Source organism: Coccinella septempunctata, chromosome 7 (genome assembly GCF_907165205.1).
Source record: "Coccinella septempunctata chromosome 7, icCocSept1.1, whole genome shotgun sequence".
Taxonomy (NCBI): domain Eukaryota; kingdom Metazoa; phylum Arthropoda; class Insecta; order Coleoptera; family Coccinellidae; genus Coccinella; species Coccinella septempunctata.
Genome location: NC_058195.1, coordinates 17,561,144 through 17,582,786, shown reverse-complemented (window position 1 = coordinate 17,582,786; position 21,643 = coordinate 17,561,144). Strand labels below are relative to the sequence as shown.

The 21,643-nt window shown below is 37.6% G+C and overlaps 2 protein-coding genes across 2 annotated transcripts in view; one reads left to right on the top strand and one right to left on the bottom strand.

Annotated features, from left to right (window-relative positions):
* The window catches only part of LOC123317949, a 135,817-nt gene that overhangs the window by 72,774 nt on the left and 41,400 nt on the right, over positions 1-21,643 (top strand). The gene's annotated exons all lie outside the window — the stretch shown is intronic.
* Positions 4,154-5,112, bottom strand: LOC123317948. The gene is made up of 4 exons (XM_044904585.1): positions 4,946-5,112; positions 4,682-4,828; positions 4,455-4,622; positions 4,154-4,370 (listed from the first exon to the last, which is right to left on the bottom strand). Exons 1-4 carry the CDS (start codon positions 5,033-5,035, stop codon positions 4,167-4,169), a joined length of 609 nt encoding a protein of 202 aa, XP_044760520.1. The 5' UTR covers positions 5,036-5,112; the 3' UTR covers positions 4,154-4,166.

Sequence of the window (21,643 nt, the reverse complement as noted above, 5' to 3'; positions counted from 1 at the left end):
TCTCTTGTAACCGTCATTATTACCAACATACAGAAACTAGGTAACGTTAATCTTCCTTTTGTGATCGAATTCTACCCAATGACGTTTATGGAAGTTTTACGACTGAACTCCGAACATAGGATTGGTACAAACTCTGTGATCATATGCAACAGCCTAATAGATTAGGGACAAACTTCCCTCCCATCTGGAGCCACTAATCATCCGCAAAGTAGTTCGAATAATTGTTTTTCACTCACCAGAACTTGTAGCAATTTGTCCTGGACCACCAAGCGAGCCCTTGGCAGCAACTTTTCCCAATAAATACTTGCATTTTCTAATCTGGAATCCGCCGAAAAATATGAAACAACTCCGGCAGTATATCCTAACTCTCCCTTCCTCCCATTTCCGGACTTGAATTATCACCTCTCGCCCGTTTCGTATATGAAACCTTAGAAATGATTTTACGACCTCTTGCCCGACCACTGGGGGCAACATCTATCACTACTGACAGTTAGCGGTGGATCTGGGATGTAAAATGGGGGTTATAAAGGGAGGTCATATGTTTATGGGGGAGCGTACAGATGATAATTTGATTCATGTTGTACATATATCTCAGTATACAACGATATACATAAATCTTGATAGATTAGTAGGAAGTGTTGGAGAGGGTTTTAAAGTTCCAAATTTGGTTGAAAGGGTCATTTTTTATGTGTAAGGAAAGCAGAAATTTGACATGGTCTGTTCATTCCCTGAGGTCTGAGAGTGAATCTTGCAGGTGAACAATATAATTGAAAATATCCTCGAATGATTCTGTGCAACAAAGATTATAGAGTAGAAAGATAGAAAACGCTCTCATATCAGTCATATCTCTAGTATTAAAAACCGACTACATTTTGGCCAGTGAAAACACGCTTGACAATGAGATGGCGCTGAAAACGTACTATCAATACAGAAAAACTACATAATTAATAACAGTTTTCTGTTTTCTAATTGATGGGAGCGCAATTCGAATTCTATTCCTCGCATTAAATTTCAATATCGACTTTGTTTCGATCAGAAAACAAACATCCTGGGCGACAAACACAAAAATATGGTTTTGTTATCAGGATATTAGTTTTTATCTAAACATTGTTTGTAATCAATTGATATCAATGAAAAACGCTGTTGGATGTGCTATATTTTTATTTGCAATTTATAAAAAATTTACAAAAATTGAAATAATGGGCAATAAATGAAGCTTTGACTAGGACTCTAAAATATATGGTGATCTACTATACGTCGAAGGTGTAATTTCTGTGCAATAGGTTGTTTTGAACTAATAAACTAAGTTGAATTTTTAAAATATACATATATCAGAAATTAATATGAACCAATATTCAATATACCATCATAGCATACGCATTCCAGTTACTTACATAAGTAGGTATTATTTATAGAATTTTCAGAACCACTCTTGAAAAAAAACCTTACAGAGATATACAAGACCTGTATGTTAGTATAGTTTCTTGGTGCTTTTTCTATAATTTCCTTATGATATGGTCTCTTTATGACACAATATGCAAATTGATTAATGAATGAACAAAAAACTCACAGCAGGTTTCATAAAACTTTGACTTTCCGAACAACAATTTAACAGTCACTCGGTTCTCAAATGGAAATCAATAAAACCTCTGCATTTCTGAATATATTGAAAGAACAGCAATTGAGAATCATTGAATGGACCTATAAAATTCACAATTTCCCCTCAATAGGCCGTTCATACAAGGGATATTTTCTGCATACAACAATTTACGTGGATGAACAGTTCTCAATTGACCTGCAGTAAAATATTCACATGGTGTAGTCAGTAGTGTTTGCTGAAGTCATTGTCTTAAAGCCCTGAGAATTTTATCCACTTCGGAGCACTGAAAATTAGAATCAATGAATGACCGATTCACATGTTACGAGTTTCAATACTCACGCTTCCATTTTCCTTAGTTGAGGAGAAACTTAATTTCGGAAAATCCATTTTATTATTTGATCCACAGTTCTTCACCATTCAATAATTTTCGAACAATATTTTGGTGTTTTCACCAAGAAATAAGACAAAAATTAAATTAATATTTTAACCAGTCCTGGCGTCTTAAAAACACGCTTGACACACAGATGGCGCTCAAATCGCTTTAGTCGCCTCGTTTCCCATATTTCTACTCTATACTCTTAGCTGTGCACGAAATTATTTTTGGAATTTCACCACCAGAAGCCATAAAGTGTGTTCCAAACGAACAAAAACGCTTCTCAATTTCTACTCGCCCAGTAGACAATTTGTCCTAGATATCGACCTGGATCATCCCGTTTTTAACGAGATTCCCGAGTTAATAAGTACGTAGGTCCTATCGTAACTTGTAACTACGCCATCAAGTGGGACCTAATTGAATTCTTGCGGCAGATTGGCTGTAGATCCGCAATAAATGAACTATCAAGTGCTGTGGGTTGTTATACACAAAAATTGGGACGTTAGTGTTTGAAATCAAGTTGCTGAGGGTTAAGAAAAACTGGTAATTTACTTGATATTCTTCAATACTTATTTTTGATCAAATAAATTCATCAGTTGAAAAAAAATCAATGATCTCAATAAATTATTAGGGGCCGGCTTATTCATCCTCCTTATAAAATGTCCATAACTTTCGTTTGTTGAACTTACTGACCATCTGTGATTTTTAAAGTCACCAGAACTAAATCGAAGTAATGCAAGGTGAAGGTAAATTGCCTTCATCTACCTGAAGATGCTACTACATGGTGTTCTACAAGTTCTATGACAAACTTTGACAGATGGTAGCTGTGATTATTCTGAACATTTTTTTTCCTATGAACATATATCCGATTCGTTTTTGTTTAGAAGATACAAGCATTTGAAAAATCATATTTTTATGTTCAAATCATAATTACAAATGGAAATTTTGAGACTATAAAAATTGTTTAAAATGTCCACCTTCGGATTGACTGCAAGCTTCACATTGACGAACTAACGATGCCGTTACTCGGCGGATCAGATTTGGGTCGTTTCGTATTTTGTTTGCTGCATTTTGAATTCTATCAAGTAATTGTTGATGAAATTGAATTTCAACATGATAAACAATCTGCTTTTTACGTCCCCATAAATAAAAATCTAAGGGATTTAAAACAGGCGAACGCGATGGCCATTGTATTGGTCCTCCTTGACCTATCCATTAATTCAGCCAGCTGACTTTTTGTCTCCCTCTATGTGGTAGTTCACCATCGTGCTGATACCACATATTTCCAACAATGTTGAGCTCTAAGTCATCAATAAAGTCAAAAAGGTTGTGCCCCAAAAAATTTTCATACAAATCTTCATTCAACCAATCACTTATCACATGTGTTGCCATCAAATGGTTTTCAAAAATCCCATCCCAAACGTTTACACTGAAACGTTGCTGAAATCGTCTTTGTTTAATGGTAGGTATACGGATTCTGCAGTGCCCATACATGTTCATTTATGGTTATTGTTGATACCATCCTGAGTGGAACAAGTGACGAATGAGTAATTAAAAAACCGATATTTTCTGTCGGCCTACTTAATCAAAACATGAAAAAAAAATTTCAAATGCTTGTAACTCCTAAACGAAAACGAATCGGACCTACGTTCATGGGAAAAAAATGTTCAAAAGAAGCACAGCTACCTTCTCTCGAAGTTTGTCATAGAGCTTGTAGAACACCCTGTATAATAGAGAAACACTTGGTTGGAGTGAAATAACTCATGTTGGTGAAAATGAAATCATATAATTCATGAACGAAGAGAAACAGTTATTTGTCTCACGATCTTAATAAGTCGTCAAAGACGACTATAGTTTCGAGACTTTTCAACACAGTCTCTTTTTCAAGTTGAAAAGCTACGAAAAATATACATTAGTCACATAGGGTCATAAATTATAAATGAACAACACTTATATTCAAGCTACTATACTAAAATAGTAACAAATTTCTGACATATAAGGACCTATCCTTCTACAATCACCCGTAGCAAAAACGCATTGAATAAAAAGAGTTCAAATATGTTTATCAAATTACAAAGTGAACACTGGGACGACATCTAAATTAAGAAACAACAAACAGGTGGTTCATGATGAACCACCCACATTACAATTCACTTTCAGTTCTGGAATTCAGAAATTGATTAGTCTATTCCCTTAATATATTTTTATTATATTAGACAAAAGCTTTTGTAAACCAAATGGTTGTTTAACTTCGTACTCTATATCCCAACACAGCAATGTACCATATCTATGTATAACACTGAAGTGGACTTGATATATGCCTGGACGTACTTCTTTCAAAGAATTTTCATGTATTTTCCAAACGTCAATGGCTGGCGCATTAGATCTATAAACTCCCTGAAAAAAGGTTTTTCGAAAAGTACAAAAAAAATCGTCGACCGTTGATCGTCAATGTAATAATCTTGTTCATGCTCTACTCACGGGTTCAAGAGGGCAATCCAGTACTGGCTCGAAAGATGCAAAAAAATCGGTCCAAGGCTGATTTTCTGCTATAATCTGAGAGCACGTCAATAGATATTTATCGACGGTTTCTTGTGAACAAGCATCGGGATGATCTTTTAGTGAACAGAATGAAACTTCTAACGTTGCCTAAGGATTGAATGAGGATTTAGAAGAAGTGAAAATCCTTGAAATCATGGAAAACTTACGAGAACAGGTGTAGTTATAGTTCCATTGAACTCAAAAACTCTTTCGGTCTTTTCAAATGGTACATTATTGAAATTTGTTATGGATATTGGATAAAACGATTTGCCAACACAATTTTTCCAGCTATTATCATTGACCAAGAGCTTACCCTGAGATATAATAAAAAATTTCATTGTAAGAAACCTGTACAATCTAAGACAATGAAGACAAAATAAGAATAAAATTCGGATGTAAAATTCCAACAATTCCGTAAATAAATAGCTTACCTCAGTCTCATCGAGGTATACGAAAGAGAGGAAGACGAGCAGAGAATGGAAAAAACAACGGAAATTCATTATACCCGGTCCTTCAATCATTGTCAACTAGATGAACTGTTTGTCTGCCCGCTTAAGGGAAAATCGCATTTTAAAGGATTCTTCCGCCATTCACATTCATGCCGTTGGAATGGTCTCATTGATATGGTAATGACGCTTTTCAAGAACGCTTATCGGTAAGTAGATTTTCCATAAGTTTATGGAACGTGTCAAAAATTTGAATGTTAATTCAACATCATTAGGAACTCAACGAATATCTAAATTTCACAGCTATTTGAATTGATTTGAATAGATTTGGAGTTGTTATTGAAGTCTGAATGGAAAAATTATTGGGTCTGCTTCAATTGTGACATTTTCTCGAAGAAACAAAATTGGAATTTGTTCATATTACGCTTGATCTAGGAAGTCCAGATACGTCTTAATTGAAAAATCAGAGAACGTCTCCACTTCCTGGAACAATCCATCCTACTCCACCCCCTCCCCCTTGATCTCCTGCCATCAAACATAATCCTACGTCGTCCTTCTGCTAAATTCCTACTCCATATCGTTCTCATCTCTCTCGATTGGATTGAGCACTCGAATCGATGTCACTAATGTGTACCAGGGGGTTGTTTACTGCAGAATCAATGGCTCTGATAATGCAGAGTTAACAATTCATTGTTTACCCGTAACTGGATGTTCAGTGTTACAGCTCTCTCTATCTGCCACTCGAACTACATTCAAGTACATCGCGTTGGATCTCCAACACGAGAATATAGGCGACTATAATAGTTAAGAAAGGAAGGCTTTTTCACAGATGACAGGAATGTCCTCAGTTCGAAGTTTCGCTACATAAGTGGCGACGAAGTCTGGGAATTTGAAGGGGTTTAAAATGGTTAGGAGTTTTGTGTATGAGAATTTTTTTCTGTCGAGAACAATACTAGCCAGGTCTTGTAAATCTAGGTAGAGAAATATCTCTATGAATCCTTTCCTTCGTCCAACAACTCATAGTTGGGGAGCCGACGATGCTGAATCGGGGTTTACTGGAGCGTCGTGGATTTTGAAGATTAGATGCTAGAAAGAAAAAAAAGTTCTATGATGTATGCACTCTCAGCGGTGGGGAAAGCGTCTGCAGGTTCTCAAAGATGTAAAAAAAATCATCAGGTATACATACTTGAGCGTATCAGATTAAGATACTGTATATGCCCTACATTTCTCTGATGTTAATGCTAATGTTAATCTGACAGTTAGCGTGGTGGGTCTGGCCGTACGAAAAGTTGAAAATGGAAAAAAAATGTTGTTCGAGCGTGTCAGATTTTTAGAGGATATGTTAATTGGACCCAAAGGAAGCTACTTTTCAAGAGACTAACAATTCTAACGTGACGCAAGGTCACAGCGGTACTTTGAAAATGAAAAAAACAATCATTACCTGTACATACTTGAGCATGTCAGATTTTCATAAAGATGTTTAATCTCGGTCTTGCAGACGTCTTGACCCATTAATCTGACACTATTCTTAATCTGACAGTTCGCAAATGATAAAAAGGCATTTTTTTAAATATCTCCCACTCGTTTCTTTATTCATTATGAAAGTAAGAAAGTTGTAGATAATAAAATTCTATAAAACGATTTTACATACTCTTAACCGTTTTCGAGTAAGGGGGCGATAAGGGCGAGGAGCTTAACTACACATGCGAAAGGACAAGGTCAAGGTAGAAACCCAGTCTAATGTACAGTGTATCCCATTTTGTGTGAGACAGCCAGGTTTCTTGATTGTTATTTAAGATAGAGCCTTGCGGTTTTCACGTTCCTGTAATACTTTTTTGTGGAACTCAAGTTGGCCTAATCAGATTTTGCATAACTCTTTCCGTTGAGATACAGGGCGATTTTGGAAATTGATACTTTTCGGACCCCTCCTTTATCTCCGAAGTTATTAAAAATAATGCTGTGCTAAAAACTACGTCTGATACAGAATTCTGTGTGGAATCCAGTTGCTTACTCAATTTTATTTTTCGGGGTAGAGTTTTGAAGATACGACACAAACCAATATTTTTTTCAATGGAACACTCTGTATTTTATTACTTCGTTAATTTTTTTTTCCTTCAAAATGATGTATGATAATGAATAGGTAGGATGTTCAGAAATGCTGAAAAACAATAAAACATTACATAAGGATGATTTTTTGTTAGTGGGTCATGAATTTCCCAAGTTTCAATGAGAGAACTCTTACTTTTCATTTTTTATTATTAAAAATAATAGGTCATGGATTGTACAAACATCCTTGTTGTTATTATGGCTATTATGCATTTGAGAGTATTGTTTTATCAAGTAGGCATTGGAGAGAAAAAACAAATCTGATCTAGCTGTCATCGCTATGAATTATTATTGTGTTTCAGAACAACACTCCCGAAGAACTTCGTGCATCAACAGAGGCAGCTTTCCAGGATTTACAAAACCGCCCTTTTGAAATATGAAATGCACTCAGGCGTATTGAAAAGGTTTGTCAATTATGTATTAGGGAAAATGGACAGCAATTTGGACAGTTTAATTAGTAAGATTTATGCAATGGTGAAAATTTGTATCCATGATGAATATTTTATTGGGAATTTCTTCTGTATCTAATTTGTGTGATGATTTTTCGTATTATTTATTTGTTGCTATTAGGTAGGTACCTACGTTTTGTTTTTCGTGTTAGTGAGGAGTGTATTATCTTTGTTCGCTTACTCCCCTATAAATAAAAATAACAAATGAAAATTATTCAATTGATTCTTCTTTTATATGGAAAATCCATGGCCCACTAACACAAAATTATCATTATGTGATATTTTAGTGTTTTTAGCATTTCTGAACATCCTACCTATATAGATTATACATCATTTTGAAGGGAACAAAATAACAAATTTAACGAAGTAATTAAATACAGGGTGTTCCATTGAGAAAAATATAGGTTTGTGTCGTATCTTCAAAACTGTACCCAAAAAAAAAAATTGTTTACGCCACTGGATTCTACGCAGAATTATGTATCAGACGTAGTTTTTAGCTCAGCATTATTTCTTATAACTTCGGAGAAGAAGAGGGGTCCGAAAAGTATCAATTTCCAAAATCGTCCTGTATCTCATAAACGGAAACAGTTATGCAAAATCCAATTAGGCCAACTTGAGTTTCACAAAAAAAAAATAGGACAAGAAAGTGAAAACCGCAAGGCTTTATTTCAAATAACAAGCAATAAACCTGGCTGTCTCACCCGAAATGGGATGCATTGTTATTGTACATTGTCAGATTAAGAAAATATATACTTTTCAACATGTAATTAACCACATATATCTTAATCTGACACGCTCGAGTATGTAAAATGATCGTTTGTTTTTTTACTATTCTGACAGGCTGGCCTAGACAATTTCCCCTATCTACGGGTCCAATTTTTAGTAGAGATACTCTACAGGGTGCAAGGTATCTCCCCTTATACCTATTAATCTGACACGCTCGAGTAACTCCCGAATTTCCCTCGTGGGCCCCCCAACTATCAATATATAATATGTAATAACCTACATATTTTCAGTGAATCTAGGAGATCTACATTTTCGATAAATTAAATTGATGAATACCGAGGCCAAAGATATTACTCTTCACCCTTTGGGTCAAATCTATGTAACTTACAACGCTCTGTAATTGGTGCCAACTTCACTTCCGTCCTTGCGAATGGGACAAGTCAGTGAAAAAATAGTCGATATATGAACTTTACTTCATTCACTTTTATTTTAGCACTCGGTTGGCCATGGAAATTTGATGACGCTTGTCAAAACATTCATGGGTTTTAAATCAACGCTATGTTGCCCGTTCTACGTAAAAATTTCTGTTATTACGTATTTTATCACAATGTCGAATCTCTTCGGAAAATAAGTGACGAACATAATTGAAGTTTACACAAACCGATTGAAGGCATACCAAATCCAGTTATTTGCAGGGAAAATACAAGAGATCAGTACAATATCATAATATGCACTAGCTTGAGGAGAGTTATTGTTCGTTATCTTCTTTGGCTAAAGTTTGAATACGTTACATCAGTTGTAGATTTGAAAAATATTAACCCGAAGATGAAATGCATATGATGCAGTGGTTGGGAATGGGTATCTCCCGAAGGAATTAACAGATAATTACAAGAATGTTAAATTCTTCAACAAAAATCATCTTGCATCAATATAAGTAAAAGTTTCAAGTCAAGATGAACTTCATCTTTGAACAAAAATTTTACATGAATAAACAATTAACAGGACAACTGGCGCGTATTTGTGGCTGTTCATCTTAATACATTGATATAATAATAATAATTAGGTATTTATTGGTACCTTAAGACATTTACAATGTATTGGACAAGTCAAGTGAAAAAAATAGAAAAATTAATTTTCGGGAACTTATTATACGATGACATTCATCAAAAATCATGTAGTAAACTTTTGGCATTAATTCACTCAAACATAAAATTCTCAAATGCCACCACCTTTTTGGGTCTCCCAAAAGAAGGAAATTCTTTGTCATCCTCTTCATTCACAATCTTTCTGATTGTGGAAATATTCAGCTAAAAAGTCATTCAGATGAAACATTATATAAACTCTCTTACATTGTGAATATGTTCGCTACCGTCTGACGTATTGTGGATTTTAGAATATCAGGGTATAACTTCACTTCCTGAAACCCTGTCTCTTTCTTCAATCACTTTCGGCATTTTCGTAGTAAAAATTGATAGTAGTTGTGGCAACGGCGTTATGGCAAACGACATTTCATGAATGCCAACCTTACTCCGTTCTAGTTACAAAAACTTGAGAAAATTATTTCATGGCCAACCGACTGCTAAAATAAATGTGAATGGAGTATAGGCAGTAGTAGTCAGATTCACTTTTATACCACGTTAAAAAAGAACACTTCTTTACCGTCTGTAGAAAACTGTCTTCGTTATCTGCTTGAATATTTCCCACAAAATCAAAGTCATGCATTTGACATCTTGTGGTGATATCGAAGCATAACAAATTTGGTACAAAAGCGTTTATCAAAACTCGTTTCTCTGGTCTCTTGGGACAATAAAATATCTCCAGATAGCGCCGACCTATCTATGCGGATTTCGAACAGAAAAGTAACAATTTTGTGGCCGTATCGGCCATTGCGAAATGAAAGGAGCATGAAAAAACGCCGATAAAGCGTCCGGACGTTCGTCGTTATTACCAGCGTTCGAAACCGCGGATCTCAAGTCCGATAAACCTTCCAGGCGTTTTTCCCGGACACTTTCGGTTTGTTTTTACCGTTTCCGAAGGTTTTCTCCTGGGATTTTTCCAACGTCGGCTGATGTTTCAATTGCGGGACGTAGCTGAGGTTGTAATTGGATTGATATCGGATGGAATTGCGGGATGTTTCACGTTTTTGAGGACGATTTTAGTTGATTGGGGATCGGTCCTGCTGAATGTACAGGACGTTCCAGCGAGATATAAATCGATTTTAAGCGAATAACCCGTAATAACCGCGGTTATTGCTGTTTTTGCCCTTGGTTATGTCCCTTCACAACTTCTAATCTCACTTCAATAACCAGAAGTTTAACCCTGCTCTCGAGTATGGTTATCTGCGGTACAAAATGATGACGTTGAAGGGCTAGTTCATGACGTCACGATATTATAACCAATTATGACCAAAAGCGCTTGAATGCAGTTGGTCATTGTTGGTTATTGTTGGTAATTACCAATGATGGCCAAATTATTCGCTTGAAATCGATTATAGTAAAAAGATCACAGAAACTATAGGTAATAAGTACTTTGCCACTTTTCTATGTGGCTTTACACTATGACTGCGCTTTCGAAACTCAGTGATATGGAGAGTAGAGAGAAGGAGAACGATCGTCGTACTAAAAATGTGTCTCCAAAAACAGGGAAAATAGGGGTCACTGCGATCGCATGGTTGATTTATAAGGGGTGGGGATTTAAGCATCAATTTGAAATGAACAGCCTTCATTTTATTTTAGGTTATATGCCATCGTAGTTTTTCTGATGATTTTTCAAATACGTTTCTTCAAATCAATATTAAATATGAGTTCTCTGAATTATATGCAATAAAATACAAGTCATATTATGAAGGGGGCTATGTTATCAGCTTTATTCATTCATAATAAATGACGAAATCAATGAAATTAAAAAAAAATCACTGATCAAAAAAATTTTCTCTACGCTTGTTTATCATTGTTCATTGAAAACAGGTATGTTAGTTGGTTTACTGTAATCTTCATAATTATATAAATTCGCAGTGAGGAGTAGAACACATCAAGACAAAGAAAGGTAGCAATCTCAGATTTAAAACTTAGGTATTAGAGTAGATTCTGTTTCCAATACTCTGCTAAGAACCGTTATAAACGATATATGAAAAATTCTTCCAGGCTATCTACTTCTGAACCATGTAGTTTTATTGGTTAAAAATTCTTATTCAGAAGAGTCCACTTCTCAAGAGGGATGACAATTTCGATTTCGTTCATAATGAATCCATTGTCTTTTTGATATCTTCATCGCAAAAGTGCTCTTGACACCCAAATTGATTCCAAGTCGATTCTCGAGGTAAGGTTTTTTCCAATCTTCTCTCAAAAATGCACTCGGAAATTTTATTCTCCTTTCTTTTCGATGCCAAAACACTCTTACACTAGCGCATTCTTCAACATTTCACCATGGTTGTTCTCATATCAAAAATTGAAAACATTAATATTCTAATCATCTGTCACCAGGAAGACAATTCACTCAGCCAACTACAATTAGTTTAAATCAAAATTTCGCCATCCCGTGATGGCCAGCGCGCCTGTTAGCAAAAGCATGAACTACCCTATTGGTACATATTTTAGGGGACAAAAAATCTATGGTCTCAAAGCAGCGATCGTTCTCCTTCTTTGTACTCTCCATACTTAGTGATATGGGGAGTAGAGAGAAGGAGAACGATCGCTGCTTTGAGACCACTATTTGCAGGGGAAAATAGAAGGTAAAAGAGGCGTAGGAAGAAGACGAATCTCATGGCTGAGAAATCTGAGAGAGTGGTTTGGATGCAGCTCAAAACATCTCTTTAGAGCAGCTGTCTCCAAAGTCAAGATAGCTATGATGGTTGCCGACATCCGCCGCGTATATGGCACTTGAAGAAGAAGAAGAATAGGTAGTTCATGTTTCTGCGCCGAGCTGGCGATCACGGGATGGCGAAATTTTTATTTGAATTAGTTGAAGTTGGCTGAGTGAATTGTCTTCCTAGTGACAGATGATTAGAATATTCGATTTTTGATAAGAGAAAAACATATGACCATGGTGAAACGTTGAAGCGTGCGCTAGTGTAAGAGTGTTTGGGCATCGGAAATAAATGGAGAAGAGATAAAATTTCAGAGTGCATTTTTGAGGGATTTTTGATTCATTATAAACGAAATCGAAATTGTCATCCCTCGTGAGAAGTGGACTCTTCTGAATAAGAATATCTAACAAAATGGAACTACATGGTTAAGTTGTGGATATTCTTGAAGATTTTTGTTGGCATAACATAATATATGGCTTATGACGGTTCTCAGCTGAGTGTTGGAAACAGAATCTACTCTTATAAATGATAAATCTGAGATTGCTACCTTTTGTTGTCTTGATATGTTCTACTCCTCACTAGGAATGTATATAATTTTGAAGATTAAAGTAAACCAACTAACATACATACCTATTTTCAATAAACAATGATAAACAAACGTAGGTAGAATTTTTTTGATCAGTGATTTTTTTTTAATTTCATTGATTTCGTCATTTATTATGAATGAATAAAGCTGATAATATTTATTGCATATAATTCAGAGAACTCATATTTAATATTGATTTGAAGAAACGTATTTGAAAAATCATCAGAAAAACTACGATGGCACATAACCTAAAATGAAATGAAGGCTGTTCATTTCAAATTGATGCTTAAATCCCCCCCTTATAAATCAACCATGCGATCGCAGCGACTCCTATTTTCCCTGTTTTTTTGGAGACACATTTTTAGTACGACGATCGTTCTCCTTCTCTCTATTCTCCAGTCTTAGTGATATGCATAATAGGCGCAAATTCGTTTCATCTATTTCCAGATCCAGATAGAACATTATTCCAAAGCTATAGTTTTGCAGTGGTCGACATTGGCGGAAATGGGGGGGAAGGGGGGGGGGCGTGCCCCCCTAGATGTCCACGGTACCCCTCTCAGAAAAAAAGAGATATAGGAAAACAACAGTAAAAAACAGTTATTCTGGAGCTCTTTCGTTGTTTTTAGCCATTTCTAGAATTTTCGCACATCTTCTCCACCCAACATCTTTACCTCGAGGGCGGTCACCTCAGACCTCCCTAAGGGGTGCCCCGCCACAAAAAAGTTTATTTCCGCCTATGGTGGTCGATTGTCAAACTTTTGGCGATTCAGTGTCACATTTGAGTCACCTGGTGGCGAAATTAACAAACGCGATAGCTAGGTATTCAAACCAGAAACGTAACTTTGAAGCATTCAATTCTCGCAAATAACTTGTACGATCTCGAAGCAAAATAACCTACCTGCTTATCCCGTTCGTAGAAAAACAAAAAAGTGGTCTAGTACCCAAATTTCAGAAGTACGTCAGACGTATCCTGAGGAGGAAAATCATCAGAATTGATGAAAAACTCTCGTCCGCATCACATCCTGCTCAAGACTCCTATATAAAGATTAATTTGGACGGAATACCCTTCCTTACGATGGAATGATTTAAATATAATAATGGAGTGCCTATTTTGTGCTACTCCATCCAATTTTGTTCGCAGTCCATTCGGAGTGGGTCGAGTGGATAATTGAATTTTTATGTCCCTTTCAACGAATGCCCGCTTCTCAGTTCACGTCGTGTTTAGATGGCATAACAGCGGGACAGGGACATTGAGGATGGAGGTTCTTATCGATGCCCAGACGGCTCGTATAGAATCGAATGCAATAGATTTCTCACGGTTGGTACTTCGCAATTCGCATTTAATTCGACTGCTGATAAACAACCTGTTCTATGGTCTAGCGATCGCGAAGGGGAAAGATATAACGTGGTAATGAACACGTTCCGATTCCATGGTTACTTGACGTTTGAATAATGATGATAGTATCGGTGTGAACTACTTAGAGGAGAGTAACCGATTCGACAAACATACTTATACAGGGTGTTTTTTAAGGTGAGGCTTTTTTTTTGACAGGTGGTAGAAGTCATTAAAAGAGATCATTTCGCCGACAGTTGCTCATATAAACTATTTAATATAAAAAAAAACATTCAAAAGCCTTGGGCATCAATATCCTAATGCGACTCTGGATCGTAGTATCAGTCTGTTAAAATATATTTTCTGTGAAGAATCAAGATGCCATAAGGATTCAGTCAGAATGTTTTCACCAAATGAGTAAAGTGCTCGGCTTTCTTCTCGGCACAAGAATATATTCTTGAATATACTTCGCTATATATAGCAAAGTATATTCGTTTTCAAAATTTATTAGGTGATTTTTTCTGAAAGGTACAATATAAAAGTTCAAATAAGCATAGGAAAAATACCTAAATGGAAAGGCCGTATAAGAAAAAAAATAAGGCAGTTCATAAACTGACCGATTAAAATTCTTCACAGAAATTGTTCGCAGTGATCACCATTCGTTTGATGGGCACAAAGTCTTGCCCAGCGTAATAACGAATGGTTGCATGCAGCAACTATCACATCAGTTTGTCCACGAAAAATTTAACAAGCATTTTCAATGCGTTGTCTTAGTTCGTCCACACTATCCACCTCACCGTCGCTGTACACTAATGTTTTCAAATGACCCCAAAGGAAGAAGAAATCACAGGGGTTGAGATTCGGAGAGCGTGCAGGCCAAGAAATGGATCCACCACGTCCTATCCACCTATTCGGGAACAATTATTTGAATAATTTCGAACGCTTTTTCGAAAGTGGGGTGGTGCTCCAAGCAGTAACAACAACATTCTCTGCCGAATATTGAGAGGAACATCTCCAAGTAATCCTGGCAAATTGTTCTGGAAAAAGTCTTCACCTGACATTCGTGGTAGTAGAAAAAAAAGGCCAATAAGCATTCCACACAGGAGTCCGATCCAGACATTCAAGGAAAACCTTTGCTGAAAATCTGTTCTTCGGATAGCGTGAGGATTTTCTGTAGACCATACATGGGTATTGTGGAAATTGTTTACTCCATTTCTCGTCGAAGTGGTGAACAGAATGGATGTTGTTAGATATTGGTGATTTGAGAGCCACAGGCAGAATTCTTTCTTTGAGGATGGTCTTCCGGTTGCAGTGCTTGAACTTTCTGGAAATGGTGGGGGCACAATTGCTCTTGTCTTAGTGTCTTCCAAACTCTACTGTGGCTCACTCCGACGATCCTTGCTACGGATCTAGTACTTGTTGTCGGTTGTTCCTCAACTATGTCCAGAATCTGATCCTCAATTTCTGCCATTTGCGATGTTACAGGCCCGCTAACATTCGCTCTCCGGTATTCCTGCAAACGTCAAGTATCCTCACATATCTGCACCAAGTTTACGAACATCCAAGGATTTGGGTGATTTCTTAAGAGAAGTCATCTGTACAACCTCCACGCCGCACTGGCACTCTGTTTGGATTCATCATAAAATATATAATAATATACATCTTTCGCCGGCACAAGCCTAGTGTAACGGCTTTTTCTCGGTGTACTCGAGCGCCAGCTATTCTTTAAGGGAAAATAGCAAACCTACCCTGGTAGCTACTAGCCGAAGACAAGGTTCCTCGGTGTCTGGGCTGGCGACAACCAGTGAAAGTCAAAATCAACGTAGACAAATTATAATATTTGTCGACTCGTACAAGGAAACACAAATGGCACTATTAGAAAATTCGTACAGTGAAAGACTTGAGATCAGTGAATTTACGGGGCAAAACGGACGGAATGAAACAGGATCCGATCTCAAACGTTATACGGGGTTTACGGACGTGTTCGCCAGCCAGAACCCATAAAGTAAGTCAAGATGGATGGGTCTGTTCTGTGCCAGAACCTAAGACGCACACTTAACGGACAGGTATCGGACTTCAGCTAGGTTGCGGGATGAAACAAGACGGCACAGATTCCCGACAGCTCACCCCTAGATGCGTTCTTCACCCCCTGAGTATCCACGCCAGCGGGGTTCTTCGATAACAGCAGTGGTGAGCGTCGGACAAACGAGGGAGGAAAGAGGGTTAGCCACTCCAAAGTGCTTTCCGCACCCCCTGAGTATCCACGCCAGCGAGGTGCTCCAGCAGTAGGGGTGGAACTTAACCCGGGGGTAAGGGATGGAGGAAATTTTTCGCCACTCCAAAGTGCTTTCCGCAGCCCCTGAGTATCCACGCCAGCGAGGTGCTTCGGCAGTAGGAGTGGAACTTGAACTAGGGAGTAAGGGATGAAGGGAGGAAGTTCCAATGATATAAAAGAGAAAAAAAATGTGGGAGCGTCGTCTTATCTTTGGTTTCGGTTGGCCACTTGCACTCGTAAATTCCCAGAAAACAAAAAACCCAATACCGTGAAGAAAAAAATTTATATTCTGAACGGTGAAAACGAAACTCAAAAGAAATCTTCTAAAAAAATTCAACGACAGAAAGCTAATCTACTACGGCGGACGGCACTATAGTCTTAGGTAAGGCAATTAATCGTAAGTGAAGGGACCTGCGGGGGAACATGTGATTTTATAATTTTATACCCACAGAGGGGGTGCGGAAATCAGATGTGCTCCGACTGTCGAAATTCGGTAAAATTTGCGTCGATGAAGACGTCTTAATTTCGACTTATCTGTGCTAGCGAACAAAAAACACGGTTATTTCTTTCTTTCTATTTCTTGGTGATCACATCACCCCGGCTAGCAGCCCCTCTAAACCAGGATGACGGTAATCTGGGCTCAGCACTCTAGACTATGTACCCAAAAACAGTTCAGTTCAGATCTTGATCGTTGTATTTTTGGGGTCCCGAGGAACTGCAGGAGGCTTGCTAGGACCAATCCCCAAAAATAGTCTTTAAAAAGTCACGCGGTGATCAATAATCACAGATTAGCAGCACTATCACATAACCATACACAAAATTTACATCAAATTACTTTCTAGTTTTATCTTAGTCGTTGATGTAAAATATTATTTTCAAATTTTTCTAATTATTGGAGCTCCAAAATGGGACGTGTGGGAAAGAACCCATCACGCCGTGACGACCATTTTGGAACTGAAAACACGGTTATCTTCCAATTCTCGATGTTTTATACGGTGCGACATCGTTTTTCAGAACTGAAAACGGAATGAAAACGGTGCGGAATGTTTACAATTCCGAACGATATCGGAATCCTGAATTGGAAACTGAAAATATTTCTCTCTAAAATTAATTCAAAATAAAATTACTTAAAAATTAAACTAAAAGGTTATACTAAAATGAGGGTGTATTTTTGTCAGAAAAATATACGTTCATTACACTAGGCATAAAGGTATTGTTTCGGTAGTGCGTCGGATGCATGCAGTGGCTGCAGAATGTGACTACCCATATGCAATTACCCAGCTGCAGTCACATTCTGTAGCACTGCAGCATTGCATCCGAAGCACTACCGAAACCATACCTTGTGAAGGCATGCAGATCCGGAGCGAGAATTTCTCAGATTTTCGAGTAACTTTGGTTTCGAAATACTCAGACCTGGTGATTATTTTATATAAACGATTTTTGGTACCATGACTTATTTTGAGGAGCTCTATAACCTGTCAAAAAAAAGCCTCTCCTTTGAGAACACCCTGTATACTATGTTATGGAGATTTCAGGTACACAAGCATCACGTGTACGGAGAGGAGACTTGTCTTCATATGTGTAGTACAAATAAAACCATAGAGCGAGGAATCACAAAAGTACAGTCAAATGAAGGAAAAATTAATAATTGTATTGAAATATGTATCTATATATTTGAAGAAAACAGACATTTCTAACCAGAAGTTTTCGAAATCACCTAGGTCGTTGGCCATTTGGATATGTTCCAATAAAGTTATCTTCTTCTTCTTCTTCTTCTTTTCCAACTGCTTCCAATATTCATTGTTACCTGTAATCTCTGCATAAATAATGAAAATATTTTGTCAAGTTGCGAGAGTCCATATTAGAGTAAATTCCTCATAAAACTCTTTTAAATCGAGAAATACTAGAAAGGTTTATGTTACTGACATTTGATGACGTTGTTGAGGTAACTTCGATGTCAAAACCTATTGGTGCAATGGTTTCAAGCATAGAACCGTTTCTATCAAAATCCAAATTATATTTTCCAGTTATGTACCACAAGTTTTAAATATGAATAATCAATCGAACTGATACGGAAATTTCACCGACTATATAGTAATAGTCGCAGCATGAACCTCTGTATCGACAGGATTCAATGAAGGTTCATAAACTTGATTTATACGTATGTAATAGCGAGTTTCTAAGCGATTAAAGTACTCTATCTATACCGTGACAAGGGTTTTATGTTCCGCCATAAAATTGCATTCGATTCATCCTATATCAATTTAATGTGATATACTGTTATTGAAAGCAATGAAAACAACGGCTGATCAGAAGGAGGAATCTTCTAACCCATCTTGATATATTCACGTTCCTTCGTTGAAGTTATCGTAAAGTTATACAATTTTTAAAATAATCGAAGGCAGGCTGTCAAATTCACAATGTTACCAATATAAGTGCTCGAAGGAAAAAGAATTCTTCTATGATCAGTAGGTATCTTACACCATAGAATGCAACGCGAGAGAACATAGAACCACTCCCCAAGATTTAGAACCAAAGCAGGGATCAGAAGATGAGAAAACATTAATAAGCAAAAGCAATCGTAAAATCCCTGTCATTATAAGGGCGGAAACGAACATCGGGCTCGCAATTTTCAGGAACATTAACCAGGGGGAAATGGAAAAAATCTGTGGCTTATAGAAATCTCATGCGAAAACAGAAGTGGGGATCACGTTCCGAATGAGTTTCTCCACCTTTCCCCCAATCTCCGACCGACAAATTCGAACAGACAAAAGTCGGATATTTCCACATCTTACGTTGCGCGAGTACCAGCCCTGATTGAAATCACGACTGGATATCTCCCAAGAATTACAGGGCCATCCCTAATGAATAATGTCGATGATTCATGCCCCTCATCACGAAGTATGGAACGCGCCCCCGCGCCATATTTCAACGGTCTGCTCCGAAATTGGGACATTCAAATTGAGGTTATAATTCAACCGGAACGCGGCTTTAATGAATCGACGAAGATATCGGGGCCGTAATTCTCAATTTGGGGCCTCCTCCATTAACTCCGGGATAAACATTTTTCCCGGATGCGTCTTCATTAGCGGGATTCCGTTTTTCGCGGCTAATTTTAGGTTAGATCAGGAGGAAGATTAATTTCTATGCCCGGCTGTCAGTCGAGACCCACTGCTGCCAACCGGGCAGCTCACGAACCACCGAACGAATATAAGACGAATTGAATGATATTACCCCGGCGAGAAAGGGGAACTTCAGATTACCTGGGCGCCTAACCTATATAATCGAGACTAACAACTTCAATCAGGCAAATTCCACAGATGAGGATGGGTATCACGTATTCTCTTCATCTCCGACTCTTGGCCTTCTTGAAAATTTAACGCGGTAAAGTGATACCGCTGGGGTAACTTCTCTCCCATATTATTTCTCTCATGTTCCCCCTTATACTACATACTTTCATGCATATTTCAGATGGAGTATATGCATTTAGATATCAAGTTCAGGGGGCTACGATAGAGTGGCATATTCTAGCTATATGTTTTTGCCAGCATATTTCACTTTGGTTATTATATTTACATGTTGAAAAGTATATATTCTATTAATCTGACAATTCAAGCGTGACGAAAATATGTGGGAGGGCGCTAAACTTGTAAAAAAAAAGGTCACATGTACATTCTCGAGCGCTCGAGCATTCTTAATTTAAAGCTTATGATTCAAGAATAACTGAAAAAAATATAATCTAACAGTTTCAGCAAGCCAAAACAATAAAAATTGGCCATAAAGGCCACAAAAATCAGTTTTTTTTTAATCATCTCTTCTTCTGGGCTTCAAATTGATTTTGCATTCATTTTAAAAGTTGTGAAGCATAACATTTTCTAGATATTTGTTCGAAGCTATTTGTTCTACTTTTGAACGTTTTTGAGATATATGGCGATGAATGTACATTAGACTGGGTTTCTACATTGTCCTTGGCCTTTCGCATGTGTGGCTAAGCTCCTCGCCCTTATCACCCTCTAGCTCGAAAACGGTTAAGGGTATGAAAAATTGCCTCAGACAAAAGTTGTACCTATAGAATTTTATTATCTACAGCTTTCATAATCCATACAGAAACGATTAGAGGTACAGGAAAGGAGATATTTAGAAGAAATGCAGATTAAGAAAATCTCCTCTGAATAGTGTCAGATTAATGGGTCAATACGTCTGCAACTCCAAGATTGAACATCTGTATGGAAATCTGACACGCTCGAGTATGTACAATGTACAAGTAACGATTGTTTTTAGTCTCTTGAAAAGTAGCTTCCTTTGGGTCCAATTAACATATCCTTTAAAGACACGAAAAAATGTTTTTTCGCCGTACTCTTCCGTACGGCCAGCCCCACCACGCAAACTATCAGATTAACATGAGTTTATTATCAGAGACACGTAGGGCATATACAGTATCTCAATTTGACACGCTCGAGTATGTACACCTGACAATTTTTTTTTATATCTTTGAATACTTGTAGGCGCTTTCCCCACCGCTGAAAGTGCATACATCATGGAACCATTTTTTTCTGCCATCTAATCTTCACAATCCTCTAGATCTTCACGACGCTCCCCAACTACTATTCAAAGTTAGAAAAAATATTTTGTGAAACACGTTAGGAAACACTATTTTTCGTATTTCGCGTTGAGCAACTTGCTTCTCTCGTTGCGCCGAAATAAGCTCATTACAAAAAATAATGCTCTTCCCAACTGGTTGCACTATTCCATCAAAGGACAGTAGCAAAGAGGAGTTCCTCTCTTATAGTAGATGCTAACCATCATCGGTCAAATTGTGAAATTTGAGCTACGACCCATTCGAACTACGGATTATTTGCAAACCATATGAACTGAAGATCATTTGACCTACAAACCGAAAAAATGACTTTACCTAACACATTCTGACCAATTATGACCTCCTTTTCTCGTTGAAATTCCGTAATTAGATTCTTCTGAAATCGAGAGATGAGGGTGATAATCGCCACAGATTTCCAACCATCCCCAATCCGAATTATGGGTTAACCTCAAACAGTGCCCTTAAACTTCCCTCACGTAGCGGCTTCAGCTCAGACGCCGTACTTCAAAAAGTGGCAAGACGAAGCGCTCGTCATGTAGACGAATGACGGCAGTTTGCGTCTAGAAACAGGGTAAACAATTTTAAGAAGAGGATGTCCTGAATAAAATATGAAGTTTCGCGTGATGCAACTCTGACGAGCGTAGGAATTCAGGTGAGGTGAGTTTACCCCGCTTCGAGGGCACAACGAGGACGTAATGGTAATATCGACGGGGGACTCTGGGACTCGTCAGTCTAGGCGACGACGGTTTCGGCATGTTTGCGTTTGGAATGCGAATGAGTATGGTAATACGTTCGGCCAGAAGGAA

Bases quoted from the DNA above. Each gene is read 5' to 3' on its own strand.
- LOC123317948 (XM_044904585.1), bottom strand. From the start codon at position 5,035: ATGATTGAAGGACCGGGTATAATGAATTTCCGTTGTTTTTTCCATTCT. The intron at 4,829-4,945 runs GTAAGCTATTTA...ATTATATCTCAG, and splicing joins TATACCTCGATGAGACTGAG to GGTAAGCTCTTGGTCAATGA. The intron at 4,623-4,681 runs GTAAGTTTTCCA...TTCAATCCTTAG, and splicing joins CTATAACTACACCTGTTCTC to GCAACGTTAGAAGTTTCATT.